The 21,352-nt window shown below is 42.4% G+C and overlaps 1 protein-coding gene across 1 annotated transcript in view; it reads left to right on the plus strand.

Moving 5' to 3' along the window:
* Positions 1 to 9,027: 9,027 nt before the first annotated feature.
* The window catches only part of T265_11190 (hypothetical protein), a gene marked incomplete at both ends in the record, with an annotated part of 45,494 nt that continues 33,169 nt past the window's right edge, over positions 9,028 to 21,352 (plus strand). The window contains 3 exons of the mRNA XM_009177785.1: positions 9,028 to 9,090; positions 15,462 to 15,542; positions 19,034 to 19,214. Of these exons, the coding sequence (XP_009176049.1) occupies positions 9,028 to 9,090; positions 15,462 to 15,542; positions 19,034 to 19,214 (325 nt within the window). The remainder of the gene's footprint in view (positions 9,091 to 15,461; positions 15,543 to 19,033; positions 19,215 to 21,352) is intronic.

Consider the following 21,352-nt stretch of genomic DNA (forward strand, 5'->3'; position numbering starts at 1 on the left):
GTCTGTCTGTCTGTCTGTCTGTCTGTCTGTCTGTCTGTCTGTCTGTCTGTCTGTCTGTCTGTCTGTCTGTCTGTCTGTCTGTCTGTCTGTCTGTCTGTCTGTCTGTCTGTCTGTCTGTCTGTCTGTCTGTCTGTCTGTCTGTCTGTCTGTCTGTCTGTCTGTCTGTCTGTCTGTCTGTCTGTCTGTCTGTCTGTCTGTCTGTCTGTCTGTCTGTCTGTCTGTCTGTCTGTCTGTCTGTCTGTCTGTCTGTCTGTCTGTCTGTCTGTCTGTCTGTCTGTCTGTCTGTCTGTCTGTATGTATGTATGTATGTATGTATGTACTTATGTATGTATATATTTGTTGTTAGTTTACCTATATGAAGTACCTCTACAAACGAAATATGTAAAGTTATATATTGGATTTCCTCTGTACAGAATTAGTTTTGCGGAATCACTGTAGGAACTACTGCCGTGAAAAGCCGGAGAAGCGACTTAAAACAGAATTTACATTCCATTTATTTCCAATTATTCGACTTACGGATCAAATTCTCCCAAAATGCCTACTGCCGGTTTTCATCTCTTTATTCCAGGACGACGATATCTAACGGTGTGATAAATGACTGCCTTGTAAGTGAGTGTCCGTGTTCCGGTCTGTAGTAAGCAAATGATTTCCTGCATCATTTCACCGTGTAACACAACCTGGAAACTGCATGACACTCTGTACCAAAACGAAATATAAACCGTCGGAGATACAGATCATTTGTACTCTTTTACAGGACGGTAAAGTTAATTGAACATACACCAATCGTGGGGTCATAAATGACTCTCCCTCTCTCCCACAAACGAGATCAATCTTCCCTCGCGGGCCATCAAATAGGCTCAGTGTATGAAAAATTCTCGATTGAAATCTTGCAATCTAGCGTTCTTTTGTAAGATCCACTAGAGGTGTGCAGCGCTAGGGCAAGGCGCGTAGATCATGAAGTGTATGCAACGATTATATCCTTGTAATTGTGGCGCCTCCTCGTTGCGCCATTAACGAACGGCATTTGTTTGACACTGCATCCTGTTTCCAATCGGAGCTCGCCTTGGTGCTTGACCGGCAAGATGCTTGATTCAGTTGCCATGTTCGGCAAGTAGACCCATAATATAATTTACGGGTTTTAGCATTCTATGAACGCCGCGAAAATAATCTCAGTGCAGATAAAGAGCATTTTGTAGATGTCAAACTTCGTTGGATGAATTTCGTGAATGGAATAGGCGTGAAGACTGTCATTGTCATAGAAGCAGTTGATGGTGCAAGATTATCTGTTTTAGCATGTCACACCGGATTATTTCATGAATGTACTGGAGGGCGATAAAAAGCTTGGAGCTTAAGAAGATAAGGTGAGTTCGCCCGGAAGTGCATATTATCGATGCATTTGTATGTTTAGTACATTCTGTGCCTTTTTGTTGTGCTTTCCAAAACGCTACACTTCAAGACCCCCTTAACATCCCCGTGCACCTACAGCTTTCTATTGACAACGTTTTCATATGATACATTGGTCATGTGGCGGTTTCCCCCATTTCCTTCCCAAAAGGAGCAATAAGTTTTGTTAATTTCGGTAACCTAATTTATAACACGCATCTTTTTCGATAGGAGGCTAATTTGTAAGCGAACTAAAGAGGGTCAGATAAATATGTGCACTTTCATCAGCAGTTCTCTATAAACGAGTTAGGTATATAGGTAAAAATGACCTTCAGATCAAGCAAAAGTCGAGTAGAATCTATGATGTGCGAACGTCCTTCTCAAGGTTGATATTCCAAGAAATTCGACGTTGATAGATCTAGTGAAGAGGATCTTAATAATATTTTCACGTAACATCTGTTCTACTACGTTTAAGTGGCTCATTTCAAATTATTTCGCGGTTTCTGAGCAAGCATAGTTGAAATAGAGGATACAAACTCATTAGGCGTAGATAATACAAGAAACCGTAAGAAGAACGCGCCAGCCGAAATCTTCTCGAAAAGACAATAGTTTTATTTCACTTTCAGAGAGACAGTGCGAATTTTTGGCAGCATGAACAGGTTTTCGTATTTCCGTATGAGAAGTCAGTCTGTGGGGTGAAGCCGAGAAGCAATGTACAACATTTCAATCTTATTGAAAATCATTGTGGTGCGCTTAGTAGTTGCAATATTTACCGTTCGGCCACGGCGGTCAACCTCTCTTAGTCGGGACATCAGATCACTCTTTCTTCAAGCAAGGGATCCACATCACTCATGACAGACATTCACCCAAAAAATCCATTCGCCGTATGAATTATTATTCCTTCTGAGCTACTAACTATCTGTTGATAGTGTGACCACATTCGGACTGGTCGGTAACGGAACGAAGTCCCAAGGCTGGTTCGTGCTTGATCGCATCGTGATCCTTGTATGACGTAGGCGGTGGCCATTTGCAAGAAGCATTAAGCCGGGGGTTTCGCAAAATCCGGCTTTCAACGAATAACCTCACTGCTGCTGAACTGGTCCATATGGGTCGACGGAATCCTTGTGTAACCCGTACAACACATGTAATATTTTGGTGTCCCAGTGCAAAAGCCACGATTGCCATATGTATGTCATCATCTCTTTTGAAAAGATTTCGATGCAAGAAGCAGCCGGGGGTTTCGCAAAATCCGGCTTTCAACGAATAACCTCACTGCTGCTGAACTGGTCCATATGGGTCGACGGAATCCTTGTGTAACCCGTACAACACATGTAATATTTTGGTGTCCCAGTGCAAAAGCCACGATTGCCATATGTATGTCATCATCTCTTTTGAAAAGATTTCGAATCAATTTTGAACACACACAGGGAAGCGCCAGGGAGCGTCAAATCCTTAAAATGTGTTTTATGTGTAGCAGTAGATTGTAGTAGAGTAATGTGCGTAGTAGTGTCCACGGAGTCCTCAGTGGTATATTTCATTCCATACCCCGTTTGTCATACAACCAGTAAGTGTTTCACTGTTTTGGCTACATTATATCCACCCTAAAATTGGGTAAGCTGATTTATCTGCTTGATATAATCACCCTCTATAATTATCTCTCCCCGGCGCGCAGAAGGGCTTGAAAAAGCGTACACTGGAGCAACAATATCAAGAGGTGGATTTGAGGACAATAATATCACGCGATGAAATATGGTGAAATGGCGGGCCCAAAGATATCACTGAGAGATAGCTTTGCCAATTGGGAAAAACAAATCTGTTTTGAAAATGAGTGTATTTGTTGAGATGCCAGTTGTATTCCGTTAAGTTAACTTTGTGGCGTCAAGGTTGACTATATTCGATTAGAGATTTCAGAATGCATAGACCAAGCTCAGCAAGGAAGCAAATCCAGGCGCTTATATATCCGAGTCCAGCCAGTGGCATTCTTTGGATAACCAAGCAATGGCGTTGGGTCAGCTGTTCTTCGCATCTTCCGTCCTATGGTACAAAACGAACTCACATTTATATGTATCATTCACAAGTAACCCAGATGGAGAACAGATTTACCTGATGGCTGAAACCTCCATCTAAGCAGTTGGCACTCGAGGAGCCAGTCGATTCGTGGCTACAGGATATGGTTTTCCGTGATTGAATGACGATTTACGCCGTGTGCTGTCTAAGTGAAATCCAATCATACTGCTGATCCGTCTCTTATGGCTGAACGGTTAAGCAATCAAACATTGCACGGATGGTTGGCGGTTAATAATTCCCTATTGGAGTGAGATGCGCAACACCGCTGACTTGCGATAAAAAGGAAACAGCTATGCACCGCTTCTGGGTTTTACAGAGAAGATTGTTTTAACTGACAGGATGAAAAATCCATTCAGAAGAGAGTTTTGCCAGGCGTATTTTAGTTTTTGTCACCTGCATTGTTTAGAGATTAGGGATGCATTGTGGCTTCACTAGGAAGGCCGGAAAAAAATTTGGTATGAATATGTGGTGCAATTGCCTTAAAAAATCCATTCAGAAGAGAGTTTTGCCAGGCGTATTTTAGTTTTTGTCACCTGCATTGTTTAGAGATTAGGGATGCATTGTGGCTTCACTAGGAAGGCCGGAAAAAAATTTGGTATGAATATGTGGTGCAATTGGCTTCAAACGCATCCTGGGTTGGGCAGGTTTTGAGTGGAAACTTATAATTTGCCTACCTCAAGTTGGCAAATTTCCGCCAACGAGACAACTGAGCTAACCACGTAGGACAAACTCCTACACAAACAGGAATAGGGTCACACATTGATCTGGTACGAGACTTCGTGCGCCTGTTCATAAATCGGTGGACGATGGACATTAACGCAACTCAGGTGGAAATCATATCATTATATTGCTCAAGGGATACAGATAACGGGGTAAGTAACCCAGTGATGCTTAGTCAGTTACGCACAAGCACATTTTTCACGAGACATCGAGAACGATTCGAGTGTTGAAATTGTTCAGTGGGAAACAAATATAATGCATCTTGTTGTCTTGTTTCCAGTCAGATTATTGCTTAATCCAGTTAGAACGGGTCTACCAACATCCCATTTCAAATTAGCACACGATCTCGAAATAGTTATTAGCAGCGATTCTGATGTGACTGGCCAATATTAAACCAGGAGCACGTCCTCTCCACTGAATTTTCTGACGGTTTCGAAGGATGGGGAAATATTTCCCAAAGTTTTTTAAATTTTTTCAACAACATAACCAGGATAATTTGCTCAGACCTGGTCCCTGCACTTCCAGGAGGATGCGGACCATATCCATAACACTCATCTCAGCGTGCCAAATTGTGAGTTCTGACAACGAATAAATGAATAATTGAACGCGTTTGGAGTGAGTGAAGTTATGGACTTGTAATAATATTTCATCTAGCACCCTAAACCTTCAAACCGAGGTTAAACTTTAGCTGTAGAAAATTGCTTCCGGATGTTCAAGTTAGCTTAGTAACTCAGGATAACAGTTTAGTTATTGGGGCTAGAAATTACTGACCGTGTTTCGAATCCAGCTTCGGCATCACAACTAGTCCTGTCCAGACTCAGGCGATTCGGTGATTGCTCAATCCTTCTTCTCCCTTCGGGCGGCATACCAAAACTGTGCTGGGCCTGAATTCTTAATACAATCATTATATTCTCAATATGCAAACTGCGAATTTATCACTTTGAAGTTCAGTAGATTTATCCTCAATGTAGTGCTGAGAGGATTGGTTTGGGAACATAAGTGAATACTGCGCCGCAAATTGACAAGTCCACTTCTTACACAAATTCGTAAAAGTCAAAGCACGTAGATGATGATCACCCCCAGACGCCTACAATTCAAGGTGGCTACCATGTTCATTTGAGCGTTCTAAATTCTAGTGTATTTTCATCAAAACGAGAACTAGTTTTAAATCTTTTATAAAATTTCAGATTGAACGGCTTGTAAAGTTTTATCATCGCTGGCTGGTCAAAATATGAAACGAAATCTTGCTACGCACTCCCTCGATTCCGAAAATAAAGTTTACGTAACGCGGTAAATTAGAGGAGCAACATTGCACTGGTTGCGAGAGCCCATCCAATGATCATATTTTCAGGTCCTTGTGATTTTATGTAAATTAAAACCATAGAGAAAAGCAAGTTTATTGATTCAAAGCCTGGCGTGATCTTCGGTTTCCCCTACGTATGTCACACAGAAGACGCATGAGACCATCAATCTACGCGGCGAGTAGATACCCAGCTTTTGACAATTCAAAACTCTATGTCCAATTTATTCGTCAAATTTCAAATTGACCTAGAGTAAACATAAAATTGACGGATGGTTTTGAATACAACAAGCAAATCAATATCCCGGTGAGACAATATTACCTGCAAATGTACGTATGAAGCCAGGTTCTACTTGGAACCTTTTGTGGACTCATTGTGTTGCTCTGTACTGTCTGGGGCGCATAAGTGCTCAACGGAACGATCCACTTTTGGCCTAGAAAACTCCACAAACCAGCAATGTGCACAGATTTTTTTAAATATTGCGCAAATGATCAGCCACTGAACACACTGATAAAATTTGTAGATGATACCCTGGTTAGCAGAAACTTTGTACCCCAGTCCCTCTAGATTTGTGGTGGACAGCTTTTTCAACCCATCGCCATTCATGTGTGAGGCGTAATTGATTTACAGGAGATGCACTGTATAAAATTACAGACAGATCAAGATTCAAGTAAGTCTGGACACCTGGACGTAAATCGCCGTTGTTCGATTCTTATTGCGTTCCTATTCTTCACCGACCGTGTCCGAAATATAACATCCATATTTAACCACAACACAAGCCGTAACAAGGTTGTCCTTGTCGCTGGTTCCAGCGCCTGTGAAAATTATCGGCATCAAGTAAGTTTCCGTTGATATTTCGTTGGTTTGATGCTCAAAAGCTTTTTTTCTGGAGACCACTCGGGAGGGTTTTTCAAGGTGGATATTTACAATGATAGTTCCCCAACAGTTGTCTCCTACTTAATTTCATTCGTCGCTGCGGTTTTCCAATGAAACGGTTAGTGAATAGGTGCCAACTAAAAGAGACAGATTACGTGACGTGTTTTCTTTTTCGACAGCATTTCCCTGTCGTGCTACAATATTCTGCTCCGTGTGCGGTCGATTTCCCTGGCCTATAATAGCATAAAATAGCATACCATGATTCACTTAAGTCGGAGGCAAACATCGCCACCGCAAGTGTTTTATGTTGAGTCGTGTTGGATAAAATGACTGCCTGCGAGTAGAAGCTATGTTCTTGCATAAAATAAGGAAACTCTAGGAGTTCGATTATATTCGAGCCATCACAAATCACCCAATCTCGCATCGGGGCTTAATCAAATCAGAGAAACGCTACTAGACTCCACAGTACCGTAAAATACTGTGAATTGTTTAACAAAACAAGCCTGAGAAATCTAAACAAACACCACTGTCATTTCGGCGACATTAGTTGTTACGCTGTACAGATCGATTCTGAGCGCACCGCAATGTTCATGCATTATGAGGAAATAATTCTAAACTACTTGGTAAGATTGAGCAACTTTCTGATATAAACATACGGAACACCGTCCTGATTAAATTCATCAGTCCACGCGCAAAATGGTTACCCTTATTGAATGTGCCTGTATGCAGTAACAGGATTCAGTGGGTACGCATATCGTTCTGACGCCTGACGATATTTGAATCTGTGATCCACAAAACCCCTGGAAGTCTGGAATCCCTCTTCCTGTTCTTAGGCCCTGTGTTCGAATTTCTTCGTATAACGACACGAAGTAGACACAGAAACCATTCTAGTCACAACGGTGAGAGATACGCTCAGTGAAGGCCCCATCGAAAGAACTCAGCTTTTTTAGACTGTACCTTCCGCCCGGGAATAGCAAGTCAGTTAGACAAACAATGACAGTGTATTTCAATGCCGTGCTTTGTCGGAGTGATTCCTTGATATCTCCTGAAAAACAGCCTGCAACACAACATGTACAGCACATCCTTTCTACCGACAGCCAATAAACCATCCAAAATCTTGGGTAATAGCTAGAGAGAATGGTAAACGAATGGTCAGACTTATGATTAGAGGCGCTCACAACCGCATTAGAAAATACGGGAGAATAGCCAAAGAACATAGGGAAGCCTGCTTGAGCACAATGGGACCAGATCTCATGGCGCAACTTAGCATTACGTTAGAACGAAGAGTTTCATCTACTGCTAAAAACAAGAAGCCTCATCTAGATTGCAAATTCGCAAGGCTGATTAGGAACCAGGACTCCGAAAGTAATCACAATGAAGCGTGGATAAGGAATCTGTCCAAAAGGCATTTGACGGAAGCTGAACAAAATGTTCTCGTCAAAGGACTTAATTTCAACTTCAAAGGTGCGAGAAACCTGGAGTATTTAACCCAACCTAGAACAGCGATGAAATCTCCTGGACTGGACAAAAATGCACAGCATCTACTACTTCAATGTGTCGTCCCAGCCATCACATGCAAATCAACGTGGTTTCCGGCAGAGGGAAAGAAGCAATGAACAAGTTGAAGAAGGATGAAAACATCGTGATTCTACCGGCAGACAAGGGACGCCAAACAGTGATCATGGACAAACCGGACCGCATCAATAAAGCAAAGGCACTATTTAACGACACAACCACGTACCGCCGCTTGGAACGCGACCAAAGCAACCAGCTAGCAAGCAAAATCAATAAGAACTTGAAGCAACTCCAAGATCTCCACAAGATTACAAAAGAGGAATATTGGTGAAAGAGAGCTCGTGATTCGGCCCCTCCCCGCTTCTACGGACTCCCAAAGGTACAAAAAGAATCAATACCTCACAGCAACCTACAATCTTTCGAAAGAACTATGGAAAAGGTTAAAACATCTCATCAGTGGGTCGCAACACTCAATCAACAATTCAGGACAACTCTCGGAGAATCAAATCACGTAAGCTTTGATCAGGACGATGTAATGGTTTCCTTTGAAGTGGGCTTAATTTTCACGTCTGTAGATCTCGATTCAGCCAAGACAACTGTAGCCGAATTATTGGACAACAACGGCACGGCAACTGGATCGCTGGAGAAGGAAGACCTCCGCAGATTAGTCGACTTATGCCTGATCACACATTTTGAGTTCAACGGAGAATATTATGAACACCTCAGAGGGACATCGATGGGATCGCCGATTTCAGGATTCATTGCAGAAGTGACAGTGCAAAAATTGGAACAAATCGTGTTGCCCGATATAAATCCTAAAATATGGACGATACATTCGTGATCATCAAAAGAAGCGAACTGCAACGAGTAATCCAACTGCTAAACAATGTCTTTGACGAAATCACCTTCACAACGGAGGTAGAAAACAACGGAAAACTGGCGTTCCCGGAAGTCCTTGTCGCTAGATTGCCGAACGGACAGCTACAAACTGAGTTCTACAGAAAGGCGACACATACGGACCAAATCCTCAGCCACCACAGCAACCATCCAAATTGCCACAAACATAGCTGTACTCGGACACTTTTCAAGCGAATCGAGACACACTGTTGCACAACAGAATCCAAGATCACAGAAGAAAAGCGCCTTTACAGATTGTTTCAGAAAAATGGATACCCGAGGGATTTCATCTGGAGAACACTCAGAAAGCCGAATACGATCGATGCAACAGGTAAGTAAGCAAGTAAGCGAGTCACACTCCCGTACATCAAGAACTCCGCAAGGCTCTTACGACAGCACAATATAGTGTTCACTTACAAACCTGCGAGCACTCTAAGGAGGACACTATCAAAACCAAAAGGGAAATTAGATCCAACGGCGAAGAACAATCTCATATGCATGATCCAAATCAAGGACTGCGACAAATGGTATGTAGGACAGAGAGGAAGGACGCTCTCTTCCAGAATGCATTAACACAAGCTCGCCACTAAGAGTCACGATCAGTTCTCCCTCATCTCCGCTCACAAAAATCAGGAAGGACAGGAGTTCGACTAGAGCGGCGTCTGCATATTGGCTCAAGCAAGAACAAAAAACGAACGCGAATTTATGGAAGCATGGTGCTCCACCCAAGAGGCCATCAACAAACATATCGAAATTGTTCCCACTTACCAGCCACTAAGAACGAGAGAACTCCAGAACCACCGAGTTTAAAGCTACAAAATCAACCAAACGAGGAAATCATAAGTGAAGGAGGAAAACATCGTTCAAACTGACACATCAATTGGATTGAAAGAAGTGCCCAATCAGATCATCAAATCAACCGACGGACGAAGGGACACTGACCACTCCGGTGGAGTAAATAAGGCGGCACAAGCAACCAATCAAACCCAAGAACGTCAGACGACAACACTATATAAACCGAGTCCGGAGGGAGCAAACTATTAAAAATAAAAGGCGTGAGGCTAACCAATCGACACGACGGAACGCAGACCCCAACGCAACAAAGGTCACAAATGGAACCATAGATTCACCACATTTGTTGCACTTTAAGTAGCCAATCACGTCAAAAAATAACGGATAGCCTTCGGGTGCTATATAAGCGCACGCAGGCAAGGAAGAAGTACCGACTCAACTGCGCACTCATCATGTCTCCTCGTATGTTGACGAAACGTTTGCAAGCCAATTGCCAAGCTCAGCGAACAGATCAACAGCCACCTGATCAACAACCCATAACATGCAACCGATTATTGGCAAAGCCTTAAGAGTTGTCACGTTCAGTGTCATGAACCCAGTGAAGAAGATGCAGTTATTCAGTGGATTATTTGTTGAAAATGTTTAATCTAATGAATGGTCATGTACCAGTGATTGTTTGGCTCATGGAATGCCTCCTTGAGACTGTTGCACGTAGTACCTGGCATAGGGGAAGTATAAGCAGGAAAGACTTCCGTGCTTCCTGCACCTCTTTAGTCCACAACGATTATCAACCCATGCAGGTGTTTTTTATTGCAAGAATTTCGTGGAGTGTTATTGTGCTCGCCACATAGAAGCAAGCTTGCCCAAGTTTCGAACGACGTTAGAGGGCTGGACAAGATACAATACTTGGATCTAGTTTGTTGACCATTCCACAAGCGTAGTGCTCAACATCTTGCAGGTAGCACCTTCCAGTTCAAATTAGCATCAAACGTCGCCTTGTCTGGTAGGTCGTCAATAGTGGATCTGGTAGGCTTGTTTAACCTTAGGTTTGAAAGACTTCTCAGGGGTCAGCGGAAGTGTACGCATTATCCAAGTACAGCACTTGTGCAAGAAAATCGCCAACAAACAAGCGTTTAATCCGGGTTTTCGCAGGTGTTACAGGATGTGTGACGCCACGTATAGCTAATGTCCTTGTAGTCTGTCTGTTCTGCCAGTTAGTTTGTGTGAAGGTGCATTATATGGTGAAAGTGCTTCTTTTTTTTCTGAGGTTGCTTGCGCCCATCTTCAACACGTAACTATTTCAGGCGTCTGGCATTACCCATTCATTTTGAATCCGGCCCTGGACCCATCAAAAGGAGTCGCGGATGCCCCAAGTCTGCCTACTTGTGCATTCATGTCTTTGATAACCACAAAAATGTATGGGCTTGTTAATTTCTAATTATGCCCGAAGGTTTTCTTCAAAGATACCATCAGTGCGGTAACCTGGAGCAATATCAACCCCAGTGTAACCAGTAACAGCGCCTCTTTAACCACCAGAGGAGCGAAGTTGGGAGCCAGCGGAAACCCGTGACTTGATCAGTGCAGCAACCACGATGGGGCATTACATCCTCATTTCAGAAAAACAAGAAGCGTGCCCAGCGAACAAGGATGCAGTCCAGCTTCTTTAGAGCGCAGGCAATTAGGATTGATAGACGAACTGAGGAATTTTTTTAAACACCTAAGGCTGTGGCGAACGAGTTGACCGTGGATTTCGCAGCTGACGATAATGGAAGGCATACGCTCCTTCAGTTATTGGAAATGGTCAAATTTGGATGTCATCAGCTCCTGGATAAGGAAAGCGAGAATACCGAATACACGAAATAAAAGGACGGAATGACTCAGTAGTCGTCGTTTTCGCTTACTCGCTTTCCGGGATACAACAAACAAGCTAGTCGGGTTAATGACACCATCGCGGCCGATGTGACTAGACATTATTTGTAGGTGGGTACTCCGCACTTGTAACTCGGCTGTGATAATACCAATTTGAGGAGGAATTGTCTTCAGTGCGACGTCGTTTATTCGGAGACAAACTAAGGATTTAAAATCATTGAACACAAGAGTAAGCGTTTCATTTGTTCATAGTTTTCGCGAACGAACATTCTTAAGAGTCCTAAGAGCTTCGAGATTACGACATTTTATACGGACACCGTAAAGCAGTTCCGCAGTATACGATGTGCGGTGCTTTGAGAATACTACAGGCTACTCGCATGACTCGTCAGTATTATAGGCCGCTGCAGCGGAACACCCGGGGATTAAATGAAGGTCATTTGGTGTCTTCCATTTAGGCTTTTATCACAGGAGCCTAGATGAACTAGTGGGTTTCCAGGTTGGTGGTATATTGTGCAGATAATCAGAGGAGTAAATCCAACCCACAACATGAATCAATTCTACCCGATGACCAGCCTCATATGAGCGGCTCTATCGGTGTGACATATACACTGTTAAGTGGGTTGTTGGGACCCATAAACTGTCAGGCCCTTGTTAAGTCAAATTTCTCTTATTTGAAATGATCCTGTAATGCAGATGTTAGCTCAGTATGTGGGATACCTACGAGGATGTGTTCAGGCGATATGCGCATACGGGTTTAATTGGGGCCAATATGTGCGGAAGTGAGAATCATCGGTCTACTGACACGCAGGATACTTGAGTGGGGCCGTTGGTGCTTGTAATTCAAATATATGTGCATTGCGGGCCGCTCTCACTGCATATCGCACTGGGATTTGTTCTTCGGTGATAAGTTGAGCCTGTTTATGTGAATGCCCGTGTGCTCGGCAGCTTCGACGTTCTTTCAGGAGGGTGTTTAATCTCTAAGAGAAGTGTGATGTAAAATCTCGTTCCATTGTTTTTTACCTGGGCGAACGTTTCCCCCTGATGACATTGGATGATGATGGAGATTGACGACTGTGGGAACAGCACTGTGTACGCAACGTGTTCCTACACTTGAGGCATTTACTTCAGAGAGAATCGGCAATCTACTTTCGGGATAAAATTTAGCACTGAGTTTATACCACTTTATGCAAAAATTATTTGTTATTTACAATATCATATGTAAAGCGGCCTCGAGCGGTCATCACGAATATTTTCAGCAATGGCTGGAGCAATTTTGACTTATGTGCAGTACGAAAAAACTGACAGACCCAATGCAGCGAAACAGTTTTGACAATATATTTTTCATTTTCACCAAACGTGCAACGAATTAAGTTGCAATGCTGACAGTTTATTCGTCATCTACAATTTCCTACAAAAAACTCGTTTGAGGTATATGAAGAAAGCATTGTGTGGGGGCTGATGTGGTGGAAATTTTTCCAAGCGGACATCCAAGTACATAACCGCCCGAGTAATCACTAGATCTAAATGACGTTTAACGTTGTTTTGGCTTCTGGAACTCCTTGCTCACACGCTATGCAGATGCATTCTGCTCAAAACCCCCGCGTTCTTGCGCATCGATCCTTGCGCCTAACCAGCTATCATTAAGGTAAGGGAATACCTCGCAGCATGTTGCTTACTCGGCAGCATATTATTTAACAGTTCCATCAACGTTAACTTGTCCACTCAACCAAGCAATTAACCGCAGACTACAGATAGAATATGCGGTGCAACAAAGTATGATGTTTCAACTGTGGTTTGATTTAGCTTGCACAGAGCTACGTACTCCGAAATAATTTTCTTCAGTTGTGCGGCACTTCTTATGGGACTGGTGATAAAACTTCTCCAGAGAGTTCAGGCTGCAAATGACAGATTACCATCATCGCCATCATCACCGACAGAACCACTGTCGAGTTGGTTTTCAAGCATGAAAAAGGTTTGTGGAAATTCGGCATTCACGACGGTACGGTGGCCCAAAAATAACCAAACTATTTGTTGGATGTCCAAAATTTTCTCACATTACTCGAGTGAGCGTCTTGGGCTGGAGGCGCATCCGAATGATTGCAGTGGGCCGGCATTGTGACCTCCAATCCAGATTGATTTTTTTTGTTTCGAGTGGGGCTTTAATTTAATTTTAAATGCAGAAGAGTACTCACATCACTAGCGTCCTCACTGTTTTCTGATAAATGAGCCCTCATCCCGCAATGTGGTGTTCGTTAGTTCAGGAGGTTGTGGACCGGCTTCCGGAGCGAGTTTATATCTAAGCCCGTAATCACCAGGGCGATTCATGAATGGCGAGATTTTATGTAGGTAAATCTGAATTTGAAACAATCCGAAGAGTTATGCAATAGGATCTCTTATCCGATGGAAGGTGGATATACCGAGATCGAAAGCGGCATAATAGAGCTGACTGCGGTCAGTTGAAATCGGTTCAGCTCAGTTCAGTTCAGTTTACTTCAGATTTCAGCTCGTCCGACTGGCCCTCTTGACCATTCTGGCATGAGTGAACCTATTGAAAGCTGAGCTCCAGTCGGCATAACCCGATCACAACGACCAGGTCCTAGATTAATCGAAGACACATATAGAGTATCACACTTAATCGAAGTTACATTCATTTCTTGAGGAAATTCCCGTCAACCCGCGTGCCCATTGTGATTGGTTGGACCGCTACTAATCATTCAGCTAAACAGCCGATTGTGGAAAATGGTTGAGCCTCTACTGAGAAGCGTGAAATGCGTAATAAAGATTATCCTCAACAACGCTGAATGAGTTGTGTAGTGAACCTGAACGTTCCGGTAGAGGTTGGCACCAGTTAAACAAATATATCTCCATCTAAATTCCCAATCAATTTATTCCAGCTCCGGAGCAGCCAAACTTTTAAATAGTCGGTTGCCGTGCCCACATTATCAATAATCTTATCTTATCAATTATTTTTAAAATGTTAATTACCAGGATCACACATGAGTAAGATATGTTCAAATTGTTGGACAAGAATAATGCATCCAAATACTTCCGAATGAACTGATACTCCACCAAGTAAGCATGATAATAGACACTCCGCTCGCCCTCCTTATCCTCTGTGCCCCACTCTTCCTGCTATCTCACTCACCTGTCATTTGTGTTTTCTTTCAGGCGAATGTTTTTCACGCCTAGCATGTCTTGCATGCAAGCAAAATTCCAGCAAAGAATATAATTACCTTTGTCTACGATGATATTGCAAACAATCCCATGTAAATTTCACATATCATGTTTGCCATATGTTACTAATTACACTATAGAGATCGCTTTTCTGTATTTGATTTTCAATGTTCGCATTTCTGAGTCGTAAACATTGCGGAGGTAAATCACGAATCGTAATGGGTTCTAGAAAACTGTGTGTTCTTGAGGGGTACTCAAGATACATCATAAATTTACACTCTCATGACATTCCAATTCACCAAACGCCATATAACCCTGATGCAATCAACACAATTGTACCCAGGTCAAATTGCACTCATTATGTTACATCTTCGTGGTGAATGCCAGTAGTATGAAATTATTCACACATCAGCGGGCTGATGATTGGAGTACTAATTATGAGGAAAATCTAGTAGACTTTTTATTGTATAATACAGCAGACTTTTAGGATCAGCGGCGCTAACACTAAAAAAACATGAAAGTTTGTTTATTGCTTGATGGCTGCCCAATCAAATCACATCCAAGAGCACTGAGTGATGATATGCTCATATAATATATTACTAGTGGTGTTTGGCTGTATATTTACATAAAAATTATTCTTCCCACAGATTGTAGTGTTCTATGTTGTCTACCCACATGGACCATTGTGTCATCTATGCATCAGTTAAGACTTAATCAAGAGTGTGCCACATATTGCACACATCGCCGTGAAAATTCATTCGAAAACAGGACCGGAAACCAAATTAGAACGGAAGCTACGATTATTTTACTTCTTATTTGACTTTTTAAAAAAAAACGCATTGCCAATTATCATTCATTCATTCCAAGAATCCGTCCAAGGGCCAAGTTTTCAATGACTATGAGCACGAAGATGTTTACAAGGGTGTGATTATTGACTACCTCGGAAAAGTATGTCAATGCTCACCAAAAAAATGAATTTGTTCACTAAGTGCTGCAGGGCGCATATAACACGACACTGCGTATAGAAGCATCACAGTAACCGTAGGGCACAGTAACCAGTTTTACCACATTATAAAACGATAAACTTGTTCAAACAAACATTAGGCATAAGGTGATAGAGAAATCTCAAGCAGTCCAATACCAAGTGCAAAATTCTGAATGCGCTCTATCAAGTAAGCTCTGTGATATAACGGCATCTACACAGTCTTCGACTTAGCCCTCCAAGGTAGTGTTTTTGCCAAAAGAAACATCAATGGTGTTGAGCGTGTATCACTACACGAAAACAGATACAGAGTGTGGTTGATGATGCGTATGCGTCGACTATCTTCTGGAGATGGTGGTGCATCCAGGATTCGCCATTAGCAAATAGCATTCGGTGGGCATTGAATCCGAATTGGTTATTGATTTCAATCAGAGTTCATCTTAGCAACCTGCTAGTCTAACTGCCATGCCCGGCAAACGCAGAAACAATCAAGTGTTCAGTTTTCATCATTCAGCGACCGTAGTGAAATTAATATGAGGGAAGAGATAGAGGAGATCCTAGATTTCTCTTAATTTGCAAGACCATAAATTGATGGTTACTGCAAGTAGAATACGTGTGGAGAACACCAATGTAACAGAAATAAATGGTTTTGCGTGTTTATTTGTTTCAAAACGTCGGAACGGATATTTTCGCGAGAGTATTGAAAGGCGATAAGAAGGCAAGAAGGCGTTGAAAAGGTGAGTTCGCGATGAAAAATACATTGCTGAAGAACTTGCTGATCACAGCCAAGCCAGCGTTTTCTTATTATCTGTTAGTCTGTATTATCTGTGTTATATCTAGGTCATGTGGTCCAGCATCTCTTTAAGTAAAGCTCCGAGAAGGCAGTCAAAAAGCATTGTTTTACTACAAGAGGAATGTGGGTTATTATTATATCATAGGCAGCAATCGCCACTGTTATCGGGGTTTACAAATATGCAGGTATGCTCAGTTGTGGATAACCAAATATATGCTCCGTCTTGTACAACTTCAGACGCTTTCTCAAACATGAATAATGGATAATCGACATCCCAGTCGAGTCGATTAGTTGGATTGTAGTCCCTCAATTCCGTGTGGCCATTCACCGATAACACACGCAGCTTTTAGACTACCTGCCTCGCCTAATGTTCAATGTGGATTGATGACATCATATTTCATCTTTTGAGAATCTTTCAACGATTTTGTCACGCAGTTGACGAGAAGTAGAGCGTCGGCTTACAAATGCAAGCCTGGATACCAGGAAAACATTTATCTTCTTATAAATCACAAATCTCTCTTTCAGTTAGTTATTCACTCTATGGATATGCGATGGCGGTGTTGCTATAGGGAAAGAAGCATAGTCATTATAATAGGTAATCAAGGGCGATTGAGTTCGTTACAAGATAAAAACAGTGTTACTAACAGAATAAGCCTTCACTTTAACAAACACCGAAAAATCAGGCTGCAGCACAAAAGCAAATCAGAAGGAACAAATCAAAATGAACTACAAATCACCGAAGTCGGATTGAGAGCCAAACTAATGTGAGGAAGGAGACCGTGACACAACAGATATCGGTAGCCGATCAAGCAGACCATGAATAAATGGTCTCTGGACACAAAATACTCCAGTTCGAAGAACACAGATCATATATATCAACTTTATTTTCATACAGAATATGTCTTTCCGCATATTCCGGGAATACAACTCTTGATCAACAAATAATATGGAGCAGGTATGAAAAAAATTGTCAGCCCATGATGTCAATTCAACTGGTGACGGAACATCTGCAAACCGGTCATCAGGAACGGAGAACATATGAGCATCCACTTGTTGTACGAGCAACAAATGGAACATATTGCTTCTTGATGGATGTCCATGTTCGAAAAATAGTTTTATCTCACCTGGAATTGAATATCGTTTCTCTTACCGCTGGGAACTTTTCATACAGGAATTTAATTATGCTGCTGAAAGCGTGATTGCGAAAGAGCTGAGTGCCACCATTCCAAAGGCCAGATGAGCAAACTAACTAGAATGGAAAACTGCCTTCAAGCACCTTAATGTATTAAGAGCCAAAGAAGCTACTAAATCGCGTGATACAGCAGCAAAACAACAGGCTGCGGAAAATCAATTTTTCATTCTCGTATTCATGTGGCCATGCGAAAAACAATGGTGGAAGTTAATTTAGCTAGACCAGGCCGTTTACGTTACAATCTGGCCTCTGCAACTTATGCCAAAAGCCATATTCTTCGGGAATATTACACTCGAATTTCCATCTTCGCAGCCGTTTTGTTGTGCTTTCCTATTCACGAGAGCGCTATCCAATAATCTAGTCTTCAAGAACACCTTAAACTTCCCGTTACCTCGCATCGGTCCTGATGACAACGGTTTCATTTATTACTCTGGCCATGGTCCGGTTTACTATATTTCCTTTCCAGAAGAAGTAAGTTTTCTTAATTTTGGAAACAACGGGTTATAGCAAAAACTTTTCAAAAGGGGGCTATATTGTGAACGGAGCGAAGAGGCGTACTGCCACCTGTGAATACTCATAAAACCGAGATGTTTGTAACAGCTGGCCTACACATTTACCGAAGAATGGAAAAGAAGCTCCTATGTTCGGACGTCTCTCATTCTACCAAGTTCGGCACTTTTGCTTCTCTGGAGACAGTTCGAATCTATGGTAGTTTATTAGGTCCTCTTATACTAATTATAACAGTGTCATCTGTGATGAAAAGCCGGGAAGCAATGTGCACCTGTTCCTTCCTTACTGAGACTCATCACTTGTGTTGCAACCCGACAGCCTGGTTTGTCCGCAGTTAGTCATGATATGACGTCGCTTCTCTTTCAATCAAAGGAACCACATCACGGGTTACTTGCTCCAGGAGTGACAACTCACATATGAAATCCATTCGCCGTGCGAATTATTGTTCATTTTGTATTAATTACGTGTGTTAGTAGTGAAATAACATTCAATTTTTCTCAGTTCAATGGAAAGCAACCTAAATGTGCGCCAGAATTCCCTCGATACATTGGCTTCACATACAGCACGGCATTTCGCTTCTCAACGAGCAGCATAAAATGTATGCTCCAGTTCCATATATCAAATCCATCACGGCGGAAGGGCTGTAGAATTGGTTGAAAGTGGCCATGGAATTGACACCCGGAGTGATATGAAAACCATTCATTCAAACCGGCAGCTCATTATTACGAATTTGTGAATGCAACTTAATTCAGACTAACATTGGTCAAAGCAGCTTATTGGATGTCACTGGGATAGATTATGAACACTACACAGGACATGGTGGCGCAGAAATTTCAAGAATACGAAGACACTGAACACGGTGATCAGCTTTAATATAAGGAGGATCGAACAAAAGGCATTCAAAGGTAGTCTTTCAAATGATCACGGTGAGGTTTTTTTCCAAATACTCAATACTCTTTCAGATGTTATCGTTCGAGCTCATACAAATTTTCTTGTTTGTCATGCGACAGCTCGATGCCGCAGAGTTCAACGAGATCCTGTTCTACATGTATAAAATCAAAATGCACAAGCCAATGATGGTATACATTGATGCTTGCAAATCTGACTCTATGTTTCAGGATATTCTTCCTTCAAATGTGGCAAGTAAGTAACGTACTTTGTTTGGCTAGCACTCGTGAGGATCCTGTGAAATATCATCCAGAATTTCCTTCACATATGGGTAAAATACTGCACTGTCCAGTACAACAAGAAGTTCGAAGCATGGTTTATGCTTGTTATCCTGTGATCCTTGTTTGGTACCTGGCCATCTGCAAGATCCTTATACCCGGATAGTAAACAGCATCCAAACATCATTGATGAGCGCCACCTCTGTTGCTGAGCTAGTTTACGCTGGTTGGACGATGTCACTCTAATATCGGTGCAACATCTGTGATATTTGGCGACAGTTTGCAGCAAACATCATTCCCAGGTGGATTCATATTTGTAAACTACGAATGGATCGTGAGTCTTCTATACAAAGCTACAATTTCACGAATCACACAACGCGTATAATATAAGTGACGTGACCGTTCTTGTCTGATGTGGGTTTTAACAGAGAAAAATCATATTGTGTATCTACACACTGATGTAATTTGAACGGCCTGACCCAACAGTGTTTGGCGTGCTCTCTCCAGTCTGATTTCAAGGAGTGATTATCGTTGATAGAAATTCGAAGACTGTGCCCTCCTGATCGATACCAGGAAGCGTGAAAATCATGGTGCTCTGTCGAAGATTTTTCGGCGACATTCTGATTAGTGTGTTGGTTTTCGGCTTCTTGGGGCTTCACAAGATCTGTGAGTTACAGTTTCAGGTAGTTGACAATATAGCTCACTATTCCGCCCTTGCTTGATAGTGATCTACTCGTTTCCTTTTTTGAACCCCCCAAAACAAACTGCAGTCTACGCAACAACTAGACTCGAAGAGGATGAAGCAAGCTGGCCTGCAGTTTGTAATGATAAGCGAGCCGAGGAATGCCTAAAGAGCGAGTACTCGTATGCCTGGATTACCGATTAAGAATACATGAGTTTTTTCGTTTTTCCAATGAGCTAGCCATACCCTCCCAGAAAGTGCAGATTTTTCGTTGACAGTGGATGCTTGTGTCTGGTAGTCGGCAAAAACTACCGACACTCGGTCCAAGGTCTTGTCTTGTCTTCCGGAAGGTAAAGACACGCGGTGCAGACGTATGCCGCTCAACACCCCCTTTTGTCTTTCACATCGATGCTGGCGCCTCTTTAGCTGTCAATCTGAAAACATGTACCTCTTGGTATGTTACTTTCACAGTAACACAATATTTGACGCTTCCGGCAACGAACAATTGTCTTCCCATTCCCAAACTTAACCTCAGAATACAAATAGACCACATGGCGTAACATAGTGTGATATTTCATTTCTGGATCAGTTTAGCTTGCATCGAACTCGGTCAAGTTGTATCCCTGACCGGTCTCGTTCACGGCAACAGTTTTCTTGAATGATGTATGATACTGGTGATTATTCTTACACAGACATTTAAGATCGCAACTGCATATTCATCACCGCCGCCACCACCACAAAAATCATCGTCAATGACAACTTTGTTTTCAATCATGTAGAAAATTTATGGAAACTCAGCAATCATGACCGTCCGGCGACCCGAAAATATCAGAACAATTAGTTGGATGTCAGAAATTTCTGACTGATCTTCTAACCAGTTTCGCCTCTGCCACCGCCGACAGATAAGAACGAGATTATGGAATGTCTGAATGCTACCAGTATAACTCGTTCTCTAAGATGGAAACTGCCTTATTCCCGCTGTCACTGGATAGAAGCGTGTGGAAAGTATGTCTGTATAAATGCTGCTGAAGTGCTCGTCACCATTTTCGCCAGCGTTATGGCAATGGCCGTAGGTGCATTGAAATGATTGTGGTGGGCCAGGAAAGAGTCATTTCCCGATTGAACATTGCTTCTTTTCTCCTGGATAGGACATCGAATAAATTTCGAATGCACGCAGGGAAAGGGCAGTGTGATAATGAGGGAAGTAATGATTGTAACGACTGTTTCGAATTCTTGAGCAACGAGCACCAAGGTTAGCAACCAAACCGGCAAAACTCCGAACGAATGGCTACGCAAATGTGCTGTACTATAAAAAATGAAAGTAGTTACACGGAATACAAAAGTACAAACCTCAACGGTTTTCGACAAACGGTGAGGTACTCCAAAAGGCAAGCAAAGCCGATATGGATCAACAGTCAACGCGTGACCGAAAC

The sequence above is a fragment of the Opisthorchis viverrini genome, assembly GCF_000715545.1.
Source record: "Opisthorchis viverrini unplaced genomic scaffold opera_v5_463, whole genome shotgun sequence".
Taxonomy (NCBI): Eukaryota; Metazoa; Platyhelminthes; class Trematoda; order Opisthorchiida; family Opisthorchiidae; genus Opisthorchis; species Opisthorchis viverrini.